Raw genomic sequence first — 13,228 nt, 5'->3', positions numbered from 1 at the left:
GCCTGGGGGCTCTTGGTGTCTCATGACTCTGCTCAGGGATTCCCGACCTCACATTTGAGGCTGAATAACTCTTTGTGCATCTTGTGCACTGTAGGATGCCTAGCAGCATCCCCGGCCGGCCTCTACCCACTAGATGCCAGAAGCAGCCTCCCTCCCCAACTGTGACAACCAAAAATGTCTCCACACAAATGTCCCTTGGGGGGAAAACTACCCTCAGGTTGAGAAACATTGCTGACCAGGATGAGAGAGGGGTGACTTCAGCACAGGCAGCAAAAGAGAGGCCTTTGAAATCCCCAAGCCCATGTGTGGGGAGGTCACACAGACAAGGAAAGGTGTCTGAGCATGATGAATGAGACGGAGTGTACCTAGCTCCCGCCAGTCACTGCCGGGTGGAAATGTGGTCCAGCTTTGACCAGATCTCGAGACTCTGCAAAAGAAACCAGAAATCCCGTCTTTTATGTGAAATCCCCTGATTTTTAAACGTTGGCAGCTAATGTGAATTTTTTTTAAGACGCTGTGGGAAAAAACAAAATATGTCTGTGAGCCAAATGTGGGCTGCTGGCTGCCAGTTTTGCCAAATTTCCTGTAGACGGAGCTTCCATTCTAGAAGCTTGAGGTGGCTCACGCCACCCCTGAGCCTGCAGGTCCCTACTCTCTCTGCCATGCTGTGTGTCTTAGGCACCGTGCACCAGCCCCACGCTAGGTCTCTGGACCACACACACTCCCTGCAGCCCACATTGGCCACTCCACCCCCTCTGAAGTCCAGTTTCAAGAAGTTGGAGGGTTCTAGATTCCTGAGGGAGAGAGAATATGGGAAGTACTCCATAAAGGGGCTTGAGAAGCCTGAGGTCTCACCTGACACTGGCATTGTTGTGCTGTGTGACCTTAGCAATCACTCCCCACTCTCTGGGCTTCAGTTGCCCCCCTGTCCAATGTTTGTAGAATGAAGAAAGAGAAGGGGGGTTGAATGAATGCTCTCTGTTCTTGGGACTTGAATGAGCATTTCCCCTTGGCAGTGCGGAGCCCCAACTGGCTTGCCCAGTGCCCGGGGGGCATCTTTGTCCTCACGCTGACCTAGGCAGGGACAAAATGGCTGTACCTCCCAGCTCAGGCATCCTGCATCTCAGAGCAGAGAGCTGGGTCGTCTCTGATTGGCTTTCTGCTCTGTGCAATTAGCTTATTGCTGCTGGACACTGCTCCAAGGGTGGAACCACCCTCCTGTCCCTGGGAGGGGTCAGACCGTTGGCCCCTGCTGGTGCTGATGGCAAAGCTCTGGGTTAATGACAAGGGCCCCCCTGCCAGAAGGTACTCAGATCTACAGGATGGCTCAGGTGGGCAAGTCCACCCCTGGCCTATCTGTAATCCCTAGAACAGCTTCCCAGCCAGCTCTGTGGCTTCGAGGAGCTTTGGCTATAGGCTTGTCCGGCCTCCTAATTGTATCAATGGGAGGGAGACCCAGGGAGGGTAAAGGGTCTGCCCAAGGTCATCCAGCCAGTGGAACAAACACCAGCATCTCCTGCCCCGTCTGATCTGCCACATCGGGAGCTCCCGGGAGTGGGCACTAGTGAGGTGTATGAGACAGACCGACAGACAGACAGATGGACTCAGGATAAGCACTGACTTTGCCTGTCCTTAACTGTGGCCTAAGACTAGTGGTTGTAAACTCCATGCCTGGAGCACTTACATGAGTGAGGGAGCCTGGGGTAAGACAGTAGGGAGCAGTGGGGATGAAGCGGGGAGGGGGAATGGGGGGGCACACTGTTACCATATGGGGTGGAATAGAGGTTCACTATTACCAGACTTCCTGATTTTTCCGAAGTAAAGCTAAATGTCTCAGTTTTGGGGTGTAAATTACCCTCATTTTAAAATGTTGGCAACTCGGGATGCCTGGTTGGCTCAGTGGGTTAAGCGTCTGCCTTCAGCTCAGGTCATGATCCCGTGGTCCTAGGATCGAGCCCTACATCGGGCTCCCTGCTCAGCGGGGAGTCTGCTTCTCCCTCTCCCTCTGCCTGCCGCTCCCCCGCTTGTGCTCTCTCTCTCTGTCAAATAAATAAAATAAAATAAAATGTTGGCAACTGGTGTTTTAAATGTTTTTTAGAGTGCTAGGAAAAGAAAATACATTCCTAGGCCACATTAGACTCTAGAGCCACCAGTGTGCAATCTCTGCTCCTTTCTCTTACCCTCAGCTTACTCTGCTTTAAAATGGGTATAATAACAGTCTCCCTTTCTTACAGGGAAATTGCAGGATTAAATGCAACGGCGCCTCTAGAGGGTCCATCATACCCGGGCCCCATAGTAAATGGAACCTATTGTTATTTACTAGGACATGGGACACTTTTCTTAGGTGAAATGGGAAGGGACTGGAGTGATAGAAGGGGCATATTAAGTTTGGCACAGGGCAGCTGGGAAGCCCTGAGCTAGAACTCGGGAACTTTTCATGAATCCACAAAATTGATTATGCGCTTGCTGTGTGCCTGGCACTGTGGGCATATTTCAATTTCAAGACCTGTCCCTTCCTTGAATGTGCAGGGGAGGTGGGAAGAAGCCCATGCAGCAGCTCATGGGCTTGTCCTCAACCCCAGGAATACCTGTGAATCCCTCCACTGGGCCCCTGATCTGGGAGAAACGTTCCACTTTCAAAGCTCAGGTCTTTGAAAACAAAAAAGAATGCAGCTTCTTTCACAGCTTAGCAAAACACATTTTTACTTGTTTGCTTTGTTGAGAAAGTTCAGGGGAAGATGCCAGTCTTTCCTATGTATCTGCCTCCTGAAACCAGTTCCAAAGATATTTAAAGGGCAGTTCTGGGAAAAGAAGAATTTAGAACAAATTCTGATTAGTCCCATTGGGACTAGAGGCCATTGCAGATTTCTGCCCAGAGAACCCGAGACCAGGGCCTAAAGTTACTTCTTGATGTCCAGAGTGAAGAACGTTCTGCGTTCCTCCCTGGGCTTGGCCCACACCGGAGAAGCTTGGGGCAAAGTCAGGCCTGTTCCCGGGCTTGCTGGGGGCACTTACAGCCACAGAAACCCCAAATCTTCTTGCGTGCTGGTAATGGAGGCCAGGCCTGCTCTGCGTTCAGAGTTGGAGAAGCCAGGAGTTGCTCGGGCTGACGTGTTTGGGTTCTGGTGGGCGGGCGGGCAGGCAGGCGGACAAGCAGGTAAAGCAGCCTCAGGCGTGTGCGGACAAGCCTCCTGGAGCCCAGGCAGGTGGCCTCCTGACAAGGGAGGGCCCTGGAGTCTGGGTGCAAAATCCATCAGGGTGGGGGAGGGGTGGTTATGTAATTATGACGCCACAGTCACCGAGAAAGTGACCTTGCTATGCTCCACCGCCTCGTTCCTCCCCCCTCAGAAGGACATGAAGATCTAGCAGCCATTCCTCTGGGCACGGCAGTGGCCCTCAAGTTTATCATCATCAGGGTCATCTGGAAGGCTGTTTAGACACGGACTATCAGGCCCCACCCTTGAGCTTGTGACTCAAGAGGTCGGGGTGGGGTAGAGAATTTGCATTTCTCATAAATGCTCAGGGACGGTGCTGATGCAGCTGGTCCAGGGGTCACACTTGGAGAATCACTGCTCTAGGACTGAGTGAAATCAGTCTGCCCAAGCCCCTGACTTGCTGTGTACACCGGGCAAATGTCTGAGCTTCTCTGGGCTTCAGTTTTTCTTAGGAGAAGCCAGCTTTGTCTTTGAACAACTATCCCTCAGTGCTGGGATGCCTAATTCCTCTTCTTCGGTGGCATAGAGATACTGACGTGAAAGGCCCAGCCTTTGCACAGGGCTCTTACCCCATGGTTCAAACTTGCTTTTAGCCACCGGGAGGCTAAGTCGCTCTAGGAGAGATGGGCACTTTAAGCCTTAAAGGGGCAGGACAGGCCAACATCTCTGGCCTCAGCACCTGCCCTGCATGCGAGAATCTTGAAGTGGTTCACTAGGCTTGTCTTTGGGATCCTTGGGGAGGTGGGTGGCAGAGGCCCATCCTAGCCCCAGTGAATAAGGCATCTGTGGCATAGAGACTGGCCAGTAGTCCTCCTTTCTCATCTTAACATCCAAGTGGAGTGTCAGCTTCCTACACGCTGGGGTCCTGTTGCCTCTTCCCACGGCATGTAGGACAGGAGTGGACTCGGGGCAGACACCGAGTGCGAACTGACCAAATAAAATAAACAAGCACAAGAGCAAATGGCTTCTTTACTAAACCGGCCCCAGAGCCCAGCTGTCTTCCATCTGCCCTCTGCAGCTCCATGGGCTTTCCCATCTAGGGTCTCCTTTGCTCTTCACAGAACAGTCTAGGGGAATTGGCAAGTATTCTTACCCCCATTTCACAGGTGGGGAAACTGAGGCCCCCAGTGGCCTGACTTGCTCAGTATAGGGCAGCTGCAGCAAGAAAGGTGCAGAACTCCATGCCACAGCCCCTCACAAGAGCCCCTCCCCGGTCCAATCAGTTTTACCTCCCACGTCCCTGGATGGGTGCCATGGACATGCAGTGGGGAGAGGGATGGTGTCACCGCAGGGGCCCACGGCAGGCTCGATCACACAGGGTCACCTCCGGAGCCCAGTGTTGTGCCTGGCACCTGGTTGGTGGTGCATAATCAGTACTTGTTGAGTCAATGGATGGATAAAGGAAGACAGGCTTGGTTGAAGTACTAGGTCTAAATTGACCAGCCATGTGATCTTAGACAAATCCTTTTTCCCCTCTAAGCCTTGGATTCTTCAACTGTGAAACAACAACAATAATAATAATAACAGTAACAGAATAAAAGTTATGAGAGCAGACTCTCTAGAGCCAGAATTGCCTGCGTCTGAATCCTGCCTCCACCATATAGTACTGTGTGACTTCAGGCAACCTACTAACCCTCTCTGTTTCTTGGTTTCCTCACTGATAAAGTGAGGATAAGGAGAGTATTTATATAGTTTTGTGGGGATTGAACTGAGCTAATATGAGTAAAGTGCTTTATCCAATATTACTAATAACCCTTAACAATGAGGGTTCTATCTCTGTGCATTGGTAAATTAAATAACATTTAAGTAACAAGGTATTTACCCAAAGGATACAAACATAGTGATTTGAAGGGGCACCTGCACCCCAATGTTTATAGCAGCAATGTCCACAATAATAGCTAAACTATGGAAAGAGCCCAGATGTCCATCAACAGATGAATGGATAAAGAAGATGTGATCTATATATACAATGGAATATTACTCAGCCATCAAAAAATGAAATCTTACCATTTGCAATAACGTGGCAACGTTGGAACTAGAGGGTATTATGCTAAGCAAAATAAGTCAATCAGAAAGACAATTACATGGTTTCACTGATATGTGGAATTTAAAAAACAAAACAGAGGATCATAGGGGAAGGGAGGGAAAAATAAAATAAGACGAAATCAGAGGGAGACAAACCATAAGAGACTCTTAATCATAGGGAACAAACTGAGGGTTGCTAGAGGGGAGGAAGGTTGGGGGGGATGGGGTAACTGGGGGATGGACATTGAGGAGGGCACTTGATGTAATGAACACTGGGTGTTATATGCAACTGATGAATCACTAAACTCTACCTCTGAAACTAATAATACACGATATGTTAATTAATTGAATTTAAATTTTTAAAAAACCAATCCATGTAAGTAACAAGTACCTAGCAGAAGAGTTCCCGGCACAAAGGCAGAAGTGCTCAATAAACAGTACATGTTATTCTTATCTCAGGCACTGACTGGCCCATGGCCCTCTGTGCCTCTTGAGTCACACATAGGAAGTGGAGACACAGGGTCTGAAAATTGCGGGTACCAGCCCTGGTGGAAGCCAGCCCCATTCCCAGGAGCCACCAACCCCTGGTTCAAACTTGCTGTTGAACCAGTTGGAGGTGAAGTACTGCTAGTGGCCACCGGGGGCAGCAGAGGACCCACCCTACCCAGCTAGCTACCTTGCCAGAGCATTCCCTGAGTCCTGTCTTAAGGTGAGAAAGATCAGTCTATTCCACCGGGCCCACAGGCAGGCATTTTCTCTAACTCTGACATGGGAGGCATTTCCCCAGATAACACCCCTCACTTCTGAGGTTTAGACTCCCAACCCTGCATTCACCAGCCACATCATCTTGAGTAAGACCCTTTGTCTCCATAAACCTCAGTTTTCTCATCTGGGACATGGAGATAGGGTGGCTTGGAGGGTTGAATGAGCTAGAAAGAGCAGTCCCTGGGGCAAAGTGAGTGCTCAGCGGATAACACGTGTTGCCAAAGTAGCCTCATGGCTATAAGCATGGAGTGTGCAGCCACACTACATAAGCTTGAGCTCTGCTTGCCTCACTCACTGGCTGTGCGCCTTTGGATAAGTGACTTGCCTTCTCTGTGTCTGTCTTCTTATCTGTAAATGGGGATGATAATAATGTGGATAGTATACTTGTAATTCTTAGGGTTGTTGGGAGGGATAAATGGATGTGTAAAGTTCTTAGAACACATAGAGTAAGTGCTATGTCAATGTTCGCCGGTATTATTATTGTAAGTCATGATATTTTGATGTTATTGTTTTTATTCTGAATAAGCTGCAACATTTTAACTTCCTGCAGAAGCCTCCTTCCTTGACATCAACTCCCCAGAAAGAGGCTTAGGGTAGATGGGGGGAGATGTGGTCCCTGGATGAGGGCTTTTTCCTTTTGTCGCAGTTGAGAATCTAGCTTGGGACCCGAGTCAGTCCGACAGGCAGGACGTGGAGGCCAGCTGCACTCTGTAAAAATGCTTCAATGCCCGGCTTTGCCCGAGGACTGAGCTAAGCCTTGGCCTCCAGGGCAGGCCCTTTGGAAGCCTCCAGAGGGGATCAGGATCTTTGCCAGGTCTTTTGGGGCCCCAGGAAGATCGTCAAAGGGTACCAGTGAGCCCATGACAGGCGCACAAAAGTGTCCAGCCAGGAAGGCCTCACCAGGCCAGATGGCAGGATGGATCTGGGGTAAAATCCTCTGTCCCCATAGGGCAAAGGTCTAAATAGGTTTGGAGGAAAATCCTGTCTAATCCTCTTGCTGCACCTGTGCCCCTGAGTCCTACTGGGATGGCCAAGGGAAGACCAGCACCATCCCTGCTGGTGGCCTTGGTCACAAAGGCATCCCAGGGCCTGCCAAAGGCCTTCCAAGTCACAAATCTGCAGATCTCCATGGAGATAGCAGGTATTGCCCGTCTGACTTAGAAGCAATGGGCACATCCCTCCGGCCTCCTCCAGCAATGTCCCCCAAGCCCGTTTTTCGAGGGTTTACCCTGTGCCAGGCAACACTCAGAGCTCTACATGTGTGTTTTGTCATTGAAACCCCCCACCACAGCCCTCCGAGGTAGTAGCCACAATCCTCTCCATCTTACAGATGAAGAACCTGAGGCTTCCAGAGGCAAAATCATTTGTCCGAGATCATACACTAGTGTGTGCCAGAGCCAGGATTTGAGTCCTGTGTCCCTAGCCTCCTGCGGTGGGGAGCCTCCAACATGGCCCCCAGTGATCCCTGCCTCCCGGTATTCACACCTTCCTATAACCCCTCCCATCGAGTGAGGGCAGGACCTAGTGACTCACTTCTGATGAACAGGAAAAAGGTGATGGATGTCATTTCTGAGATCAGGTTACAAAGAGACTGTGGCGTCCATCTTGCACATAGGCTGTCCTGCTCTTTCTCAGAGCCTTGTCCGGGAAGCAAGCTGCCATTTTGTGAGTAGATTTCTAGCTCTATTATGGCAAGGAATTGAGGGCAGCCTCCGGCCAACAGCCAACGGGGAGCTGAGGATTTCAGTCCAACAGCCCAGGAGGAACTGAATCTTGCCAGAGCCACATGAGTGAGCTCGGAAGTCGATCTTTCCCAAAGAAGAGCCTTGAGTTGACTGTAACCCCAGGAGACACCTTGATGGCAGCCTGTTGGAGACCTTGAGCCCCAGGCCCCCAGCCCAGCCATGCCTGGATTCCTGAGCCACAGAAACCAAGAGATAATAAACGCTGGACGTTCTAAGCTGCTAAGTTTTGGGGGGTGATTTGTTATGCAGCAATAGATAACGAATACACTTGCTGTCACGCCAGTGAAACACACAAAACATACACACACAGCCACCATAAGAAGGACAGGAAAGACCAACTCAGCCATGCCGGACAGAACTAGAAAAATGCTTTCACCTCCACTAACCCGGCCCTTCATTTTGCCTTTGCCAGTGAGGGGCTTAGACTGAAAGGCCCTTTCCCACAGTCACACACAAGCTAATGGGGACCTGGCATTGCTACCAGGGTCTCCAGACTCCCGGGAAGTGTCGCAGGAGTTCCCGAAGGTGATACAGACAAAACTGTGCAGATTCCTAGGAATCTAGAGTTGCTCCTTTGACTTAGTTTCAGATGTTTGGAGAGCCTACGGTAATGTTGGCTGGAAGATCTTAGTAAAATCTCTTCTATGAATACTAAAAGCATAGCCAAGAAAAAAAAATACCTGAAAAATGCCAGTGGGTTCAAATATTCCACTTTGAGCACATATCAAATATAGCGGGGTCCTTTAATACAGTGTTTCAGGGTTTTGTCAAATTATCTTTTCATTTTCTCCAGGATTCTAAAGGAAGTTTCCCTGGAAGCCAAGGGATACTGTGAATGGGAACTGCACTGATCCCTAGCATCCTTGTCCCCAGCGTCCTTTGTGTTTTCTTGGTGATACCCTGTTGGCATCCTGAGTTCAGGGTCATGGGGACACTGTCTGGCCTCAGAGCTCAGGACCAGAGCATCCTCCCACCCTCTGGCTGACTGCCATCCCCCTACCCAATTTCCCACTCTGCCATTGCTCCTTAATTAGTTGTCTGGAGGAATGGATGGGGACAGTTACCTGCTGCCTTGCCCAACCCCCCAAATCCTCCCTTCCTGCTGCCTTGCAGAGGCCAGACACAACGTACCCTGGAGAAGGACAGAATGAGCCAAATCTCAGGCCCAGCTGTCTCCAACATCAATTCCCAGCATCCCCAGAAAGGCTGGGAAGATCTTCTGGGAGGAGAACCAGCTACATAATTTGCAGATCCCAATGCAAAATGAAAGTGTGAAGCTCCTACTTCAAAAATAATTAAGAATTTCAAGGCGATGACAGCAGAGCATTAACCCAAGAGCAGGGCCCTCCTACCCAGGTTGCACGCTCAGAAGCTGGCCCTGTCTTGGAGCCTCCAATCAAACCACCCTGAGTTATCATTCCTGGAGGGCCTGCCCAAGTGCTCGGGGCAGAAAATGGGTTGTCATGGCTCCGGGATCTCCTGTTGCCGAACTGAGCAGAAGTATCTCCTGGGTCCAGGGTATCCTCGTAATGAGAAACATACCACAAGGAAGAAATACCTCCCACCCAAGGCGGATGGTTTTTTCTGGAAGGCTGCAGGCTGCCGCTGCTCTCAGAGGTTTGCCTGCTAGCAGAGCTGGGAGCAGGGACTGAGGCCAACACTGACTGGTGGAGGCCTGGGCAGTTTGAGAACCCCCAGAAAGTGATGGAAGGTGGGTCCAGCTGCCATCTGAAGTCCTGGTCCTGAGAGTGGGGAACACTCTCTCTCTCTCTCTCTCTCACACACACACACTCACACTCACACTCACATACATGCACATGCATGCACACACACCACCAGGCCAAAACTGTGCTGAGTAAGGACAGTGGCAGAAATCCCCCAGGGCTGCGGGCTTGAGAAATGGCTTGGATTATTGAAATGTAGGCAGAGAGCATGCGCAGACTTCCGAGAGGTTGCAGGGGGACCAATAAGATGTAGCAGTGAAGTGAGCACTGGTGGCCAATGGGCTAGATAGAAACTTCTAGACCTGTTTATTGTTCTTTCTCCTTCCTCTTCTTTGCCCTCTCCCCTTTCTTCTTCGTGTTAAAGAGTTGTCAACATTTTGAACTTAGATTACACCTAAAAATCCATATTCCTAGTAGCTCTTAAAAAAAACCAAAAACCCTCTGCTGACACTAGAGCCACATTCCTGCATGACAGCCATCTACTCCTTCTTATTTGCCACAGTCCTCACCACTCCCTAAAGTCTCCCTAACACCAAATCCAAGAGGCAAGTGCTACATATTCATGCTTGTGTTGCTGTTTTCTTGTCATGGAATTCAGAGACAATTGCATGTCTCTATCAAAAGTGGGAAGATAGACTAAGAGCTCCATGTACCTCAAGAAATGTGGGAAAGAGCATGTTTCTTGGTGGAAGCACCTTCTTACCTGCTTATTATGCAAAGCGTGTCTAAGCCAAAGAATACAACCTAAATGCCCTTAAGAAGCAAACCCACGGTGAGCCCAGTACTGCCCACCTCACTCATTTATGTCCTCAGTTGGGTCCCTGAAGACATCGGGAACAGACACTCCCGTACCGGGTGTCTCCAGAATGCAAGGGCATTCCCAGCTTCTCCCCCCAGGCTGGCTCAGGGCAATCTTTCTTTTGTTCTCTTGTACTTATTATCCCAGAAAAGGCAAGAGAATTGAGGGATTTCCAGCATCTCCTATCACTTGGTGTGAGCTCAGCTTCCTCCCCTTAGCATGGTGTGGGTGTTTAACCATGTGGGTGGTTTTCTTCCCTGGTTGGTGTTACTGGTCAGCTTTCCTTTGGTGTTACTGGTCAGCTTTCCACTGGGCAGTTGGGGTTTCAGACAGGGGTAAGGGGTCTGGGGCAGCCCTGCGGCCCTCTACAACTGGGCCAGTTTCCCCATTATTGGGAGGGTGAGGAAGATGCGGGGGGTGGAAGCTGGCAAGGCCATCATGGATGGTGGCCAGACCCCAGTGCTTTCGAAGAGGCAGGGCTCCTCGCCCGCAGATAGGAAAGTCACCCGTGAACAGTTTGAGATGCTTGGGGCTAGGTGGAGGGAAGTCGGTTGTTTCCCACAGCTTGGTGGAGAGCCGTATGCCAGTGACCCAGACATTCCCAGAGCTCAGGCCTGGGCCCCATGGGAACCAGGGGTTAAAGAGCCAGGCCTGGGTGTGTGCTGCCTGGAAGGGGAGGCTGGGGACATCCCTGAGATGGTGTGAGTTCTCACCTGGCTATGTTGCTTCAGCTCCCTGTGTCTTAGGAGGGAAACCAGACCTGCTTCCTGGGGCTGAGGGGAGGTAATTAGTCCTTCTAAAGAGCATCATAATCCCAGATCAAAGGGGGCTTGGGGCTGCAAATTCATTTTACGGTGAGCACCGCCAGCCACGGGAGCACCCACTGCAGCGGGCAGGTTTGGGTTTGCAGACCCAAGGTGCCACCTCACACCGGGCTTGGCTGGCTAACTAACTGGCCCCCCACCCACTCCCGGGATCCAGGTCCTGGCCTTCCCTGGGAATCACCTCCCCTGACACATGGCTGTGGCAGAGGGGCATTCAGAAGCATCTCTGATGATAGAAGGGGTGGAAATTACTGATGCCTCATTTTATAGATGGGGAAACTGAGGCTCAAGGAAGTGAGATGCAGACATAGGGCCCCCCACCAGATCACAGTCTCCTTAGGGATGTGGGACCATGTCGGTTCCCCGCCCCTCGCCAACCGCCCCCCCCCCCACACCCCGCACAGTGAATGTGCTCAGTATGATACTTAAAGAACGCCTGGTCACATAGTACAGAGGAGCATAGGAAATGTCCCAGGGCTACCACCCCTTTCCCGGGCCATTCTTTCTGCCCTCTCCTGGCCAGTTTTGGGGACTTCAGCTCTTCAGCAGCGCTGTCACAAGGGTGTCAGAAGAGTGGAGACATATGCAAATTGGGGTACCTGGCGGCCGTCCCCCCAGATGCACTCACTTGGGGCTTTCAAAGACCTGGGTGCCAGGCCTGTCCCTTCCGATCCCTGCGCCACTAGCCATCTTTCTGACCCGCAGTCTCTCCAGAAAAGACCATGCTGGGGATGCGCCGAGCGTCCCGGAAGGGGGCCACGAAGCTCTCCCCGAGGCCGTGGGGCGAGTCCGGGCGCCGCCGAGGGGCCGGGGGCGGGGCTGGGGGCGGGGCCGGAGGCGGGGCGGGGCGAGCGGCCGGCCCTCGCCAGCCCGGAAGGAGCGGGAGGAGGAGCCGCGGGAGTGAGAGTCGTTCCCACGTGAGAGGCCGGCGGCCGAATTCCTCGCGTGCGGCGGCCGCGGACGGCCCGGCGGCGGCCGGACGGAGAGCCCTGGTCCGGCGCGCGCGGGCGGCCGGCGGGCGGCGGGGGCGGCGCTCGGCTGCGCCCCGATGCGGCGGCGGCCCCGGAGGCTGTGAGCCCGGCGCCCGTCGTCGGAGCCCCCCGCGCCGCCGCGGCATCGCCCCCCGGGCACGCGGCATGCGGGCGGCCGACTCGGGCACCTGGGAGCGCGTCCGCCAGCTCGCGGCGCACGGCGAGCCGGCGCCTTCCTGCGGGGCGGGGGCCGGGCCGGCGCGCCCCCGGGGGCCCGCAGCCTGCGAGCCCGGTGCGGACGCGGGGGGGCCGGCCGATCGGCCCCGCGCCGGGGCGCCCTCCGTTCGAGCGGATGGCGACTGCAGCCAGCCGGGTAGGTGCGCGCTGGGCGGGGAGGGCGGCGCGGCCGCAGGCCCGGGGAGTCGCCGGGGCCGGGCACGCGGGGGCGCTCCCGGCCGGGATCGCCGAGGGCTGGTGGCAAAGTTCTCGCCGCGCGCCGCGGCCCCGGCGCGGGGAGGGGTGCAGGGGGAGTCGCGCGGGACGCGGAGTTAGTTCTTCAGCTTGCGGGTGGGGGTTTTGGCGCTCGCCGCTTTCCGGCTGAGCCGCCCCGGGCCCCCCCCTCCCCCCGAGCGAGCTGCAGGGGGAGGTCAAGGCCACGTCTGCCGGAGTTGTGAGATCCTGGGGCTCCCGGAGACCTCGCTCTGGGCCGGACCCCGCCACTGTCCTGGGAAGCGTGGGAAAGGGGCCAGCCCGGCACGAAGTTGGGGGCGGCCCCTCTCCGGCCGCACCTGTAACCCACCCGGCAGCCCCTAAAGTGCCAGGAGAGCCCTGCTTTACTGCTGCCCCTTTGAGCGGAACGTGATGGCTCGCATTTGCTAGGAGCAGAAAGAAATCGAGGCGGTGGAGACACAATGCGAGGGTCTGATTGTGTATCATTGGCTAATCTGCCCCAAGCTGAGGACCGCGTTTTAACGTTAAAAAATTCCGGGTGGGTGCGCCCATTCCATTCTGTTGGGGTTGGTCTCCGTCTCAGCTGCCCCCGCAAGTTATGTCTTGGGGGGGTGCCCAGAGGACCCCCTGGATCCCCTAGACTCTAAAGTAGGAAGAAATTTAGACGGAAGATGGACGGCTTCCAAGAAGTGTCTGTCATCATCAGTTGG

The 13,228-nt window shown here is 53.4% G+C and overlaps 1 protein-coding gene across 7 annotated transcripts in view; it reads left to right on the top strand.

The window, feature by feature from the left end:
• KAZN (kazrin, periplakin interacting protein) overlaps nucleotides 1-13,228 on the top strand; it is a 1,052,477-nt gene that overhangs the window by 888,216 nt on the left and 151,033 nt on the right. Inside the window, exon 1 of one of the 7 annotated variants that reach the window (XM_032393281.1) lies at nucleotides 12,234-12,441. The exons of the other annotated variants lie outside the window; for them this stretch is intronic. Coding sequence (XP_032249172.1) covers nucleotides 12,234-12,441 — 208 coding nt within the window. Of the gene's footprint in view, nucleotides 1-12,233; nucleotides 12,442-13,228 lie in introns of those variants that run through there. 7 annotated transcript variants of the gene reach the window in all.

Source organism: Phoca vitulina, unplaced genomic scaffold, assembly GCF_004348235.1.
Source record: "Phoca vitulina isolate PV1807 unplaced genomic scaffold, GSC_HSeal_1.0 scaffold2, whole genome shotgun sequence".
NCBI lineage: Eukaryota > Metazoa > Chordata > Mammalia > Carnivora > Phocidae > Phoca > Phoca vitulina.
This window is presented reverse-complemented; position numbering and strand designations above follow the sequence as displayed.